The sequence below is a fragment of the Solenopsis invicta genome, chromosome 16, assembly GCF_016802725.1.
Source record: "Solenopsis invicta isolate M01_SB chromosome 16, UNIL_Sinv_3.0, whole genome shotgun sequence".
In the NCBI taxonomy this organism is placed as follows: domain Eukaryota; kingdom Metazoa; phylum Arthropoda; class Insecta; order Hymenoptera; family Formicidae; genus Solenopsis; species Solenopsis invicta.
Genome location: NC_052679.1, coordinates 8,612,831 through 8,628,505, shown reverse-complemented (window position 1 = coordinate 8,628,505; position 15,675 = coordinate 8,612,831). Strand labels below are relative to the sequence as shown.

General features: G+C 31.5%; 2 protein-coding genes across 6 annotated transcripts in view; one reads left to right on the top strand and one right to left on the bottom strand.

Moving 5' to 3' along the window:
* The window catches only part of LOC113004812, a 32,146-nt gene extending 17,100 nt beyond the window's left edge, over positions 1–15,046 (top strand). The window contains exons 9-12 of the mRNA XM_039458295.1: positions 3,904–4,026; positions 8,737–8,796; positions 8,991–9,198; positions 13,786–15,046. Of these exons, the coding sequence (XP_039314229.1) occupies positions 3,904–4,026; positions 8,737–8,796; positions 8,991–9,064 (257 nt within the window). The 3' untranslated portion in view covers positions 9,065–9,198; positions 13,786–15,046. The remainder of the gene's footprint in view (positions 1–3,903; positions 4,027–8,736; positions 8,797–8,990; positions 9,199–13,785) is intronic.
* LOC120359810 lies at positions 10,126–12,436 on the bottom strand. Of its 5 annotated transcripts, none has more exons than XM_039459034.1 (5): positions 12,224–12,436; positions 11,459–11,617; positions 11,128–11,360; positions 10,537–10,708; positions 10,130–10,456 (listed from the first exon to the last, which is right to left on the bottom strand). In XM_039459034.1, exons 2-5 carry the CDS (start codon positions 11,577–11,579, stop codon positions 10,305–10,307), a joined length of 678 nt encoding a protein of 225 aa, XP_039314968.1. In that variant the 5' UTR covers positions 11,580–11,617; positions 12,224–12,436; the 3' UTR covers positions 10,130–10,304. The 5 variants fall into 5 exon arrangements, with proteins under 5 accessions (XP_039314964.1, XP_039314968.1, XP_039314966.1 ...); XM_039459032.1 differs by having other exon boundaries at positions 11,459–11,674; positions 12,224–12,435; XM_039459033.1 differs by having other exon boundaries at positions 11,459–11,633; positions 12,224–12,435.
* Positions 15,047–15,675: the final 629 nt, after the last annotated feature.

Here is a 15,675-nt window from a genome sequence, read left to right as displayed (position 1 = left end):
TCATACCTGTGTATAGTACTTGGAAAAGGCAGTGGCAATATTTTATTATTTAAAATAAAGTTGTAACCTTTTGGAGATTTCATGTGAAACAGTAAACATAATAAAATCCATTTGTCAGAATAACGTCTACCTTTAGCATTCTTTCTGGATGAAGATGATAATATTTCTTTTAGAACTTCTTGTTGATAGATCGGAATATTTCTTCCGCCATTGCTTCTTCTAACATTTGTTCATTTTTTGTATTTAAATCAACTTGTACTTTTTTTATCTGTCCTTGTAATTTCTGAATAGTATATGATTGACGCTTTTTAGATTGTATTACTTTATGTTTTTGTTTTCTAATTTCATCAATTACACTTTTCTTTGTTGGAGATAAGTTGTCCACTCTAACTCGTTTTATGTCACCTCCTTTATCATTTAAACGTTTCTTCTTTTTGTCTAAAATATAGTTTAAATTTTTACAAAACTGACACTGAGTTGAATTTTCTAATACTATAGAACATTTGTTATGTCTCAATGTATTATTGCTTTCTTCTAATGCAATACTGGTATATTCCCTTTTATAATTTTTTTTGTATCCTTCGCATATGTTAAAGGCCTCAACTATCTTAATTAAATCTTCTAATATATTGAGCGATGTCAAAAACTCTTCTTTTATATCAAATATGTTTAAATTAATTGATTTTCCTAAAGCTTTTATTTGTATTTTCATATCCTTAGTTATCCATATTTGTTTTAGACAAATTAATTGACTTTCCTTTTCAGTAGTTTTACACATCATTTTACTATATATTACAACAGAGGTATTTTCGAGAGGTAATACATTTCTAGTCCAGCCAACTGGGACATATAGCTTATCATTGCATTTTAAATGATTAAACGATAGAGCATCTGAGTTTTCTTTTTCATTAGTATTGCTTTCATTTAAAGGTTCACTTTCTATATTCTCTGTATTTTTATTTGCAAACTCTGTCCAAGGAAATAGTGAAGGTACCACACCTTTCTTAAGATAAGGTCTCTTTAATGGAATCTTTGAAATCAGTATTAATTACATTAATTACTTCAGTATTATTTAATTATAATATTTGCAATAATGCTGTACATATTCATAACCAAACATCATTTAATATTTAATATAATATATAAAATTATATTGCAATATAATAAATAATTGCAATAAAATATAAAAATTCTTAGTACATGATAACCAGGTAGCAAGTTATGATGTTATTTGACGTTAAATCCCACATAGAACTAAAACCTCCAATGGACGTCTAATGGACGTCTGCCGTGGAAGTTTGGACCTTCCAGTGGACGTCCCATGGACATCCAATGGACGGCCACTAGGCATCCACAGTTCCGCATTGCGCACGTCCATTGGACATCCATTAGACGTTGACAACGGATGTCCATTAGACGTTACGTGGATCATTAATAAAGGGTTCATAAAGCCTTAGTGGATAACAAACCGACGTCACATGGATTATTAGTAGAGGCTTTATGGAGTCTCAGCAGACGTTACTTAGATTATTAATGGACGTGTACCGTGGAGGTTCGGACCTTTAGTGGACGTCTAATGGACGGTAAAAAAATTTTTTTTAAACAGATTTTATTATTTTTATAGCTTAATCTGTATTCACTATTTCACATATAACATTTTAATTCACTAATTACAATTACGTATTATTTTATAAATTTTTGAAACGCATCAGCGCCGGCGGGATTCGAACCTAAGATCTTCGGAACGATAACCTAGTATCTTAACACTGAACTAAACGTACACTTGTGAGATTGTTAATAAAAAGTTATATTTGAAGTAAAGCTGATTTGAACAAGAAGAAATTGGCGTCTTGGGTATCGCGCAAACACTCTTATTAACCCTTTGTTTATTTAATCTTAGATATTTTTAATATAAATTATATAAATAATTAAAATCTGTTTCTGCCCATGGTCAAATCAGTCCAAAAACAACAATTAGAAATAGTATCGAAGCATGAGAAAACATTAATGACGTAAAAAGCCCGTTGCTGCCAAAGTTAATTTTGCAATTAATTGTTATAAACAAATTGTCAAAACTGACTGTAGAGGAGAATTGATTGCGCCAATCGATTCACCAAGAAAAATTACTAAAAAATATATATGACGCTTTTTTAATTGTCATAGTTGTTATAATTGTTATAAACAAATTAGTTGCATAATTGTTTTGATAAAGAGATAATGACCAAATTCTGTAAAGAGAGCGCATGATGTACGTAATATAACATTTTATCCTTGTTTAACTTTTGGTGATCAACAAGGATTATGTCATGCGCATTATACGCTTTACGGAATCTCTCTGACTTCTATGATAAAGTAAAATCTCATGAAGCTATAGAAATTTTATAGACTTCTAATAGACGTCCATCTGACTTCCACGGTGGAAGTAAAATCCTATGAAGCTATAGAGGTTTAATGGACTTCTAATGGACGTCCATCTGATTTCTATGATGGAAATAAAATCCCATGGAGCTATGGAGGTTGAATGGATGTCTAATGGAAATCTATCTGACTTCCATGATAAAAGTAAAATCCCATGGAGCTATGGAGGCTGAATGGATGTCTAATGGAGATCTATCTGACTTCCATGATGGAAGTAAAATCCCATGGAGCTATGGAGGTTGGATAGATATCTAACGGAAATCTATCTGACTTCCATGATGGAAGTAAAATCCCATGAAGCTATGGAGGTTTCATGGACTTCTAATGGACGTCTATCTAACTTCCATGATGGAAGTAAAATCCCATGGAGCTATGGAGGTTTTATAGACTTTTAATGGATGTCCATCTGACTGCTATGATGAAAATAAAATCCCATGGAGCTATGGAGGTTGGATGGATGTCTAATGGAGATCTATTTGACTTCCATGGACTTCTAATGGACGTCTATCTAACTTCCATGATGGAAGTAAAATCCCATGGAGCTATGGAGGTTTTATAGACTTTTAATGGATGTCCATCTGACTGCTATGATGGAAATAAAATCCCATGGAGCTATGGAGGTTTCATGGATTTCTAATGGACTTCCTTCTAACTTCCATGATGGAAGTAAAATCCCATGGAGCTATGGAGGTTTCATGGACTTCTAATGGACGTCCATCTGACTTCCACCATGGAGATAGACGTCCCATGGAGCTATGGAAGGGTGATGGACATCCATTGGAGGTCAATTTCTATGAGGGATGTCATCAAAGTCATTAAAGTGATAAGAAATAACATTAATTTGTAAGTATTCAATATACTTGCAAGTATTCAATACTTTTTATTACTTACCTCTTGAATAATTTCTCCATTTTCGTAAAACAATTTCTTCGACACAATATCATGTTCCGCGAAATGTTTTTCACAAAAACAATGTGAAGAATTAAAAATTATATTATTCTTACGCAACGTTTTCTGTCATTCTTGAGCTCTATCATTAGGTACGCGAAAAAAGTGTACTTTTTCGGGATTACTTTTGTATCCCGATGTGCAACCGACAACTATACATTTCATTTTTGTTTTGGCAAAATAAATTTTCTTGACTAATTTAATCTTCGTGAACCATATAAACCACATGAACCACATCGACCACATCATGCCACATCAACTCGTAGATTAAGATTGAGGTTAGCCGGTAGGGACCCACCGGCCAACTAGATAGTATCGCCATCCTCAATTTTTTGATCATTAACGGAACGCGATAGCATATGGGAAATATACAAGAGTCGGAGGGGGCTGGTCGTTACGTTAATCATAAACTGTAAGTATGTAGAAAGATAGCGACTTCTTAGTTTGGAAAATTTCCCCATGGACAGAATCAAATTCCATGGCTATACATATATTCACTTGGAAATCCTATTTGTAACTTTATTTAAATTTTTGTAGAAAAGCAACACAAGTCTAAAAAATTGTCCGGCATCTCGTCAGCTAATTTTGGGAAAACCAAGCCTGCAATGATGGAGCGTCATCAAGAATGGCACAATAAATGTTACCTATCTGACGTACAAGGTATACATACACAGTATCAATAATTTAAATATAATTTAAATATAAATGTGTATAATGTTAATATTAAAGTGTAAAACGTTATTACAATTTCTTAAAATCATAGTTTCTTAAAAAAATAATAAATTTATTTCTAAGTTTTATTAATCTAGTATACAGTATTGCTTCATAAGTGCTGCATAAAAGCTATTATCACAAAATCTTATTTATTCTTTAATGCAAGTAAAAGTCATGATTTAATAATAATAAAAATTGATTTTAATAAGAAAAACATTGTTATGAAACAAAGAAATTCGCAAGATGGTTCAACATAATATATATATTTTTATTTTATATATATATATATCAAGTGTATGCATAAGTTTTTTCCGGTTTCACTAAGAGATGGTGCCAGCGAAAAGTACGCAACGTATTAATTTGACACATACGTCATTTTGTTCGTCTGACATAGAACTAGAAACACACACACACAAGTTGAGTCCGCCAAAAACTAGCGTTTTTGTTTTATTGTTCAGTGATCATGTCGAGTTTTGTGCCTGAAAAACAACATTTGCGGCACGCATTACTTTTTTTATTTAATCAAAAGAAAAAGGCTGATGAAAGTCATCGTTTGCTGGTAGAAACATATGGTGAACACGTTCCATCGATTAAAACATGTGAAACATGGTTTCGACAATTTAAAAGTGGTGATTTCAATGTGAAAGACAGTGAGCGCTCTCGTAGACCATAAAAATGCGAAGACGAGCAAGTGCAGGAATTATTGGATGATGACTCAACTCAAACTCAACGGCAATTAGCAGAAGCATTACATGTATCACAAGAAACAATTAGCAGATGTTTACGAGCAATGGGAAAGATCAATAAACTCGGTAAATGGGTCCCACACAATTTGAATGAACGTCAAATGGAAAATCGCAAAGTCACTTGTGAAATGCTGCTTCAACGCCACGAAAGGAAATCATTTTTGTATCAAATTCCCTGATAGCCACCTGTCTGTGTTGTTGCTGTAATGTTGCCGAAAACAAAGGGCATTGGTTTTCAGCAAATTTAGAACAAGGTGTGTGTCTCATTTGCCTTTGGTGTGACATCATACAAATTCAGCATGTTTTGCTGCCAATATGCTGTGTATTTGCTGTCAACGATTTATCGCTACATAAAGAGCAACATGAGAGCAAGTTGCCAACAACATGTTCTGAGTCATAAATTTCAGCAAAAATTCAATATGTCGAAAACGGTTAAATATATGTTTTGTACTTTTTTTTCAAATATATAAAAAATAAATAAGTTAATTCTTCTTTCTGCTGAATTGTCACCATCCTGCCAAAATGTGCGATAAAACCAATTTAAAAAAAGTAATCCGAATCAATCGAGATTTCTACACCAAAAATACGGTATTAAGACCGATTGAAAATAAGATCGGAATCCAGATAGATTTATTAAAACAGAATACATTAATGTAAACGTACTAAATGTTTAGTGTACGAAAAAGTATTTCTTGTATCCTTTTCGTTAAAAAGAATTAAATTTAATTTAAACATTTAATTTATGTACAAGATTAAATAACAATACAAATTGTTATTTACATATAAAAATATAAAATTTTATGTAGACCATTGTTCCACACACACGTCACGTTTGAACAGAATGAGAGCGAGTATTTATCTCGAGCTTAGCAAGTCCTAAAAGTTTACGGAAGGATGAGCTGGGGTGTCCATCGCGGTGGCACCTAGATATAACGCCTGTGGCCAAATTCGATTCACGAGAAAATCTCCCGCGGCGTGGCCGCCTAGCGGTGACGCCAGCACTCACCTGTTAAATCCATTTCAATCCGATCTGATAGCCAAGTAAATAATTAATTTACTCCTATTTATTTATTACATTACACACGCTCGCGCAAACACACAATCACATACGCACACGCGCGCACACACACACAAATCATTTTTAACATTTTATTTGGCTACAAGACAATAATTAATATATTTAATGTTTTTAACAAATACACGACAAAAACACAGCATCATTATCTTTTTTTATTATCGTCACGTTGCTCTTATGTTGTTGAAAATGATTGATAAAGCAAAATGTTTTCCACGAATAGAAGTCATTTTGTTGGCAACAGAATAAACAACAGTTGCTCTCCGTTTGCTTTGAATCTGCTGACATAAAATGTCTCAAATCTGCTCTCATGTTGTTGAATATGTAGGACTATGCGTTACGTTTTTAGCAAATACACAGCAACTAGTCGAAAATTCATACTCAACATTAAGTTGCCTGATTTTGCAAAACATTCAATGCTATCAGGGTTGTGACGGGTAACGAAAAATGGATTTATTTTGAAAACCCAAAGCGGAAAAAATCGTGGTTTTCACCTGGCGAAGCCGGTCCATCAACACCAAGGCCAAATCGCTTCGGCAAGAAGACCATGCTCTATGTTTGGTGGGACCAGAGCGGTATTATGTATTATCAACTCTTTTAGCTCGGCGAAACCGTTAATACACAACGCTATCGCCAACAAATGATTAATTTAAACCATGCATTAATCGAAAGACGATCGGAATGGGCCAGAAGACATGATAAAGTGATTTTGTTACACGACAATGCGCCGTCTCACACAGCAAAACCAGTGAAAGACACCTTAAAATCTCTTGGATGGGACATCCTTCCGCACCCACCGTACTCCCCAGACCTGGCGCCATCTGACTACCCACACAACACATGGACGTCCCCGGGCGTCCAATACATGTCCACAAAAGTCTTTGTAATGTCCTAGTATCTCGTCCTCCATAGGACGTTCCAAAGACGTCCGAAGGACATCCTGGTTTATCATAGCTGCAGTATGACGTTTGTAGGACATTCGCAGGACATATTTGGGATGATTCGTAATATTTAACATATTATGTATACATACATAATAAATATGCATTCGAAAATTGCGTTGTTCTTTATATTAAATAAGACATTTTGAAGATGTTCTAAGGACGTCTTTTAAATGTCTAGCAGATATTGGTGGTACGTTCCGAAAAGGTCCGCTATATACATATATGTCAACGAAGTTGAGTATTTTTATTATTATCATCATTATCATTATTATTATAACACAAGAATTTTATAAATTATAAAATTGTAAAGATAATTTTTCGTGTTAAAAAATATTTAACAAAAGATATATTTAACCATATATAAACATAAACTACAAATTTTGATAATATGAGAAGCTTTAATATACAGTATATAGCTTTCTAATAAAATATTTGTTAATATTTAATATTTCATTATATATAATATTTAAATTATGTAATATTTAATACATATGTATAATACTATAACGATTAATTTAATATGCTATTTAATGGCTATTTTATTTGTGAGGAAAATCCTACTCAAAATATAAATAAATAATAACGTATATTATATCAAGTAAAATTTTTCTCGGAAAAAACGTTTTGGAACGTAAACTTAAAATATAAAGAAAGTAATTATACATCTAGCAGCAAGGTATATATTTACAGAATCATATCTGTTTACATGATTCTGTGAATCAAATACATGTATACATTAAAATTCGATTTAATTATAATTTATGAAATCCTGTAATTTCGGATTGAAATAAATTTAACAAGTGAGTGCTGGCATCACCGCTAGGCGGCCACGCCGCGAGAGATCTTCTTGTGAGTCGAATGCGGCCACGGGCGTTATATCTAGGCGTCACCGCGGCCAACTCCCCAGCTTATAAGTTCAGTAAGACTTTTAGGAGCTGTTTGTTGTAACCTCGAGACGAATACTCGCTCTCAGTCTTTTCAAATGTGACGTATGTGTGGAACGCTGTTCCCCATAAATTTTTATAATTTTTACATGTAAATAACAATTTGTATTGTAATTTAATCTTGTACAAAAATTAAATATTTAATTCAAATTTAATCTTTTCTTAGTCCTTTTTAACGAAAAAGATACAAGAAATATTTTTTTGTAAATTAAACATTTATAACATTTTATATTAATGTATTCTGTTTTAATAAATCTATCTGGGTTCCGATTTTATATTTTCAATCTGTCTTAACACCATATTTTCGGTGCAGAAATCTCGATCGATTCGGACTACTTTTTTTTTTAATCGGTTTTAATCGCACATTTTCGGCAGGTTTAATACTACTTTTACTAATAAATATCATTTTTTACTAAATAAAGTCCTAATCGCGCAATATAAAACAATGTCCAAACAACGTCCATAAAAGTCCTTTTTATGTCTTGCTGAGACGTCCTAATGACGTCTATTTGACGTCAGAAGGCGGTACATTGTACGTCCGAAGGACGTTTCCTAGACGTCTACAAGACACAATTGGTATGTCATCTGGACGTCAAGACATGTCCGACCGCGACGTCCATTGGACATCCAAAGGACGTCCTTGTGTTGCGTGGGTATCACCTCTTCGCATCAATGGGGCACGCGCTCGCAGAGCAGCACTTCAGCAATTTCGAGGAAGTTGGAAAATGGCTCGACAAATTGCAGTTTGCCATAAAAGACAAGCAGTTTTTCTGGCATGGTATTCATAAATTACTTGAAAGATGGGCGAAATGTGTAGAAGCCGATGGCCAATATTTTGAATAAAAAAAACTTAATTTCCCTTGAAAATTACGTGTTCTTTTTTACTAAAAAACCAGAAAAAACTGATGCATACACCTGGTATATATATATATATATATGATTTTCAGAATTACCTGGTTCACTGCAGTTAGATAAAGAAAATCAAACGAGGAATCATAACAACTGTTGTAAATATATAACTTCCTACAGAGATACATTATTAATTTGTTAATAATTTTTGTTCTTTTAATGTTTTTATATTACTTATATCTTTATATTGTATTTATATTTTATGATTATTTTATACAGTCATTTTATTAACAGTCACTTTATTAAAATATTAACAATTTTAATTTTTACAATTTTGTAATATCGTTACAAGCGAATGCAGAGATTATGTCCAAAAGGAATTCAAAAAATTGTCACGACAATTGTATAAAATCGAAGAGCTGCTAAAAGAACCGAATGCAGAACGAGGTGACGAGGTTGTAGGACAAGAATTATTACCGTCGTTCCCGCTGATGGCGCTTCAGCAATTCTTCGAATGCGACAATCAATTGAAAGTGGATGCGAACATGAGAAAACAATTCGTAAGTCTATTCATATTATAATATTTATAAAATATTGTTTTTAATGCTGATAATTGTACTGCCTGTTAAGTTGCTGTTCTAATTTCCCAAAAATTAACTCGCTTTTTTATAATTTTATAAATTTTGTCACATTTATTATATATTCCCAGTGAGAAATGACAGGTTGAAAAAACGTCAAATCAACGTCTAAAAAACCAGTTGATATAGACGTCTAAAATTTGGTCTATTAGACGTTTTTGTGTCTTCTAAATTAGACCACTATTAGACGTCTTAAAGACGTTCAATAAACGTTTATTAAACAACTATTTTACATTTATGTAGACGTCTTAAAGACGTTCAATAAACGTTTATTAAACGACTATTAGACATTTATGTAGACGCCTTAGAAACGTCTTATAAGCGTATTTAAACGTCTACTACGTTTACACGTCATCATTAATTGGGTTTAGCAACACTCGTAGTTATGAAACTGACCAATTACAGTCATTCCATTCTTCAGATGAATACTTGTAATTAACCAGTTTTATAACTACCGATGTTATTAAACTCGATTAATGGTGACGTATAAACGTAGTTTTAATAACGTTTATTTACATTCGTTTCTATTAATATACAGCTTTAAAAAACTTGTAAAAATGAATCTTGACTAATTTTTTTCCGCCCAATAGTCAGTAAATAGTCGTAAAAAGCACATAAAATGAAACCATTCAGACAAGAAAACACACAGTTGAACTAAAATTTCCGACGTGGCATTTATAAATAGAATTTGAATAAAATAGAATAACAAAATCGCTTTAAAACACTTGTAAAAATGGGTCTTGACTATCCTTTTTCCGCCTGTCAGTAAATAGTCGTTAAAAGTACGTAAAGTGATGCCTATTCAAACAGGAAAACACATGGATATTGAAAGGAGTGAATATGCTTTTATGTATTACTTCAAAGAAACTTTACTTGCGGTCCATTCTTACAAATTTGGTAAATATGAGATAAGTCAAATTTTCACAATGGAATATATAATAATGGAATGACATACACAACATTTCGTCGTCAATCTGTCACGTTTCTATTATAGCTCTAATTTTGTCCGCGACGAAACGTTACTACCGTCAATACGGAGTTCTCGGTGAGGCGTCAGGAGTCTTAATAGGAATATATGCAATTTCTTGCTTCCGATGTGGAGCTTGCTTCAACCAATTTTGACATGCTCTCTTCAGTTTATTAATGTCACAATTTTCTTTTTTATTACACATCACAGCACCTGAAATGAAAATTTATATTATCGTGGAATTATTTCTAAAAATATCTGTAATCAACGTGCAGAAGAATATAAAAATTTACCTTGAATTAGGTCCCACATATGACATTGTTCAAGAGGAATTTTTGATGAATTGGGATCAAGACCTTTAAAATTTATGTTTTTTGCCAAACAGTTGTACATTAATTTTTTCATCACATTCATCGTTGCTTTTGTTTCATCTGGATCACTTCCATAAAAACTAATATATTTAATCTATAAAAATATAAGAATAAAGGTCTAAGGATATAATTTAGAAAAAAACAGAATACAGAAAGAGCTACGATCATAATCATAAATAGAATAAATAATACAAAAAAGGTACACCCACGGTCATCGATTCTGTCGCTCGGGAAGTTTTCCAAACTGAGAAGTCACCATCTTTCTACATACTCGCAGTTCATGATTAATGTAACGACTATAGCTTATTGGTCGTTATGTTAATCATAAACTGTATGTAGAAATTTAAGATAGTGACTTCTCAGTTTGGAAAATTTTCTGAGGGACAGAATCGATGACGCTGGATATACTGTGAAATTAAAAGTATTTTAAAACGTATAATAAGAAAAGAGAACACAATTTTTTTAAATACTGAGTGTATATATAATCATTATGTATATGTCAATATAATTTACCGTAGCTGACATATTTTCTGGCTCTCTCAAGTATTTCTCAAATTTTCGAAGATCATTTATAGATTGCAGAGGTAAGGCAGGTAAATTATTGGGTCTATTTATTTTTTTCTCATGAGGCAAAAGGAAAGTCATTAATTTTGTTTGATTTATTATTGATACATCAAGCTTGCTGCTGATTTCGTCCATTCTAAGATATATATTGTTTAGAATTGTTTTTATATCTTGGTCAAAATCTGTAAATATAATGTACTTTTAGAGAAAGGAAGACTAATTATAGATCGAATATTTATGATATGAAAGTTAATCAAGATTATTTTTTTGTTAATAATACCTAAATTCACAGAATGTCTTTCTAAAGATGGAAGTGAAGTTTTTTTGTACTCTTTTCTTTTTCTTACAACTTCTGTAGTACAATCTGAGTTTAATTCTGTGTTAGACGACTCCGTAGACATTAAGTTTTTGGGAGAATCAGGGATGTCAGAAGTTCCTTCTGAATCAAATCTTTGCTGGAATTTCTTCGTTTGTATTGAATCTGCATCAAACTCATCTGCCAATTCAGATGAGTTACTAGAATAAGATTGTTGTATGATTGAAACATTATTTTGCCTCTTTCTTGTATCTTGCATTTCCTTTTCTACTGATATTTTAAAAGGAGAAGTCTCTGCTATAATAGATTTCTCAGAAGAGCAAACTTATTTCGGAATATTTGTAGAAGAAAAATGCCCCACGTTGGTCTCTTCAAAATAATTTGAAACCTCTTGAAAATTACTATGAGACGAAGACTTTTTTTGTTTGTTATCACTTCTTTCTTTTCTTGTATCAAGTTTATATCACGTACGCATGTATTGTACACGCACGCATGCATGCTTGATAAAGTGATAAAGAACAAGCGCGATCTAAATTCAACGTTTTAAGGATATCACCGAAAGTCTAACTTTTTAAAAAAAAGGTTATAAAAACTGTTGTATATTACGATGTTCATAGTATTTCAAAGGAAAAAATATACTGGGCATTTTTGTCGTGTTTACAGAGTGTTAATATAAAAAACTTCTTTATTGTATATACATATAGATAAAGCCAAAAATATAATACTTACATGACTGTCCAACTTTATCTTCGCCACAACCGTTCTTGCTAAATGGGAACAATGGGAAGCAACACAACACACGCAACACCAACAACACCTTTACGTATCGTAAAACAATCTGCACTAAAATTCCGCTAACATCGGAAAACAAATGATAGGAAGATAGCGCGCGTGTAGGCCGGCTCAGCGCGCTTGCTCAACGGTCTCGAAGTCCGTTCTTTTAGCTTTGCACATGTAAAAGGTTCAATTGAAAAGAACAGACCTCGAGATGTTGTGTAACGCGCTCACATTTAAAAAAATATATTTGATGGAATAGCTGCACCAATTTAATAATTGTAAACTACAAAATTGAAAACTGATCATCGATCCCTTATTTAATTTCTTAATATAATTATAATTAAATGTATAACTTCATTATTAAATAAAAATATTATATGTATTTACATAAATAATTTATAATGTATCGAAAGTGAACAAGAAAAATAAAATATAATAGTTAATGAGTTTTATGTTTTACAGTTGACAATTCTTGAATTTAATCGATCGATTAATTAAGTTAACCAGAAATAGTAAGATCAATAATGGAATTTCTATAAGAATGCTTTTACAGAAATTTAATTTTGGCAGTATTAAATTAGTCAGTAATTAATTTTACTTATTTTGAGTATTATGTACAAAAATACAAATAACATTGCTTTCAAGCATTTTCGAGAAAATCGCAATTAAAAAGTTTTGGGCATTTTATGAATAAGTCTTGCAAGAAATATGATTTGGACGACAATAGAGATGATAAGTTGAAAAGACGTCTATTCGACGCCAATGTCATTGATGGTTGATATTAAGGCGATGCTAAACGTCTAGCATCGCCTTAATATCAACCATCAACGACATTGACGTCGAATAAACGTCTTTTCAACCTGTCATTTCTCACTGGGTTATCAAAACTTTTTATTACTTGTATGTATTAAATTTGATAATTTTATATTCAATATTTGAAAAAAATTTCATATAAAAATATAACAAAATACAAATAAATATTTCTAAGTCGCAAAATTGAATAAAATTGATTTCAAAAATGTATGGTTGGTGAATACTAAATTAATACTATTAGTTGTCTGAATATGTTTAAAAACACATGTATTTCATTTTCGCACTAACATATTTTTTTTTCAATCATAACATTCTATTCGTGTACATTTTTGTAATTATATTACAGGAACACATGATATGTCGAATCGGAGGTTCGACAGATAAATAATTTATTAGAAACATTTTATCACATATAATGTGTAACGAAATAGGGACTCAAATATCATTGGCCAAAAGAGTGGTGTAGGTTTTAAATCCACATCCTTGTCCAAACTAATAATCGGTAACATTTATTCCATTATTCCTATAATACTTTCCTATAACAAGATTTCCTATTTTAAAATTAATTTTCCAGTACTGACAACATTATTTCATCTTTTTTTAACATTAGAGTTCCGATAGAGATCAAACAACGTTTTCAGTATTGATTACAATTAATTTCGCGGAACATAGCTTTATAATTTTATTTATATGTATTTCAGATTCTGTGATGAAACGGTCACAGCTTTAACCAGTGCAGAATTAGAAGCTGCCATGCAAGAATGGCTCCGTCGCTCAGGTGACAGGATCAGGAGTACGATTAATAATAATAAAATGTTTATTAATCAGTAAAACAAAGTTATTTTACTGATTAATAAACATTTAGTGGAAGTCTTCCATGAAAAACTTTGCGAAACATGTTTTGTATCGTGTCTTGTCGTTTCAAAAAGGACCGTTGACATTACTTATGATTACGTGACGCGGCACTGGTTTTTAGAATGTCAAGGAAATCCATGATAGTCTTAATTTGTAACATCTATGCTGTAGGTCGATCTTACGGATATATAACAATTTCTAAATGACGATTGAATCGTAATTATCCTGTTTGTACGCGCATAAATATCGATAATAATGCCTAACAATTAGTAAAAAAAATCAATATATCCGATTATTAGTTTATATACGCAAATAAAAGGTTTTATATCATACAAGCAATACTTTGAAAAATTTATCTTATATCTTTGTCATATGCTCAACGTTATGATATAGATATTTTGATATGTATTTTTTTAAATTCAGAGTGATTTATATGTTTCAAATCGAACTTTATGTAAGGCAGTAGAAAAATAACAAATTTTACTAACAAAGTTACAATGAAAGAAAAATTGGAAAAGTTAATATCCGTATTATGATCTTCCTGCAGTATACGCCTAAATATACGAAGACTTGTCAAAGATGTCATTCTTATTTAAGTCGTATAACTGAAGCTAGTCCATCATACAAACTATTTAAATATCATTGGCGTATTAAACCATTTTATGTTATGCGATCATCTTGCAGAAATAGCCATTGACGTAATAGAAAGAAGTATATGAGTATTATCCAAAAGGATCAAAGTAAATGTCACGACGTCAAATTTTGTTTTAGATAATCGTAATGTCCGTACGATGATACTCTCACATACACACATGCGCGTATTTGTATGCTTTTAAATTTTCATACTTTTAATTTATAATAATTTTGTTTTATGTATTGGCTTTCAAAATACATGTATGAAGTAGTCATTGCATTTTTTATATGAGTAAAAGAAATGTGTGATGTGATAACGATTGATTCGTAAAACTCATTGCTAATAAAAAGATGTAATGGTTAACTCGATCTAATTAAAAAGGAAACTTGGCATTCATATGATTATGCTGGAATATGTGATATATGTAATGCTATATGTTTGGTAAAAAAAAATAAGAAAGAAGTTTAAACGCAAGATAAGAATTTTATTACGAGTACAAAAATAGAAAAAAGTTATTTTCATATTAAGATTGTTTTATTTAAATAAAAGGAATATTTATTTCATTATTTAGCATTAAGCAAGTTGATGAAATTACATTGTGACTAGATATGAATGTGGATAAAGTTTTTGTTTTATGTGACATCCATGAATATAGAATAGTTAAAAGTTTTTATTATTAAAATTGTTATTATTATTTTTTTTAACAAATGCATTTGTATATAATATTAATATTAAGCGAGATAATATTGTATACATTGAGTTATTGTGATATACATATACACACACAATGTTAAACAAATGCGCACAATACACATACATAGATATAAACATTTACATTCGCTTTATATATTATAACAATTTTCTTTTTTTTTTCAAATAAAACGAATCAAACAAGTGAAAAATGTCTTATAACATATTTTCCCGCTTTCAATATTCCTTCCTTTACAACTTGTAACGCTGGTACTTTCTCGGTGCGGTTACGGGATTGTGTTCAGGATCGGTTGCTCGGATGTGCTCGCAGGATGTCCGGGTTCGGGTAAATGATAACGCCGGTTTGGTGGTGAAACAAAACAACTTAAATGTATTTTGAAACGTTGGTTTC

Coding starts and splice junctions, on each gene's coding strand:
- LOC120359810 (XM_039459030.1), bottom strand. CDS start 11,753: ATGCAAGATACAAGAAAGAGGCAAAATAATGTTTCAATCATACAACAA. Junction 11,361..11,458: donor AAGACATTCTGTGAATTTAG/GTATTATTAACA, acceptor TTATATTTACAG/ATTTTGACCAAGATATAAAA. Junction 10,709..11,127: donor CAGAAAATATGTCAGCTACG/GTAAATTATATT, acceptor ATATTTTTATAG/ATTAAATATATTAGTTTTTA.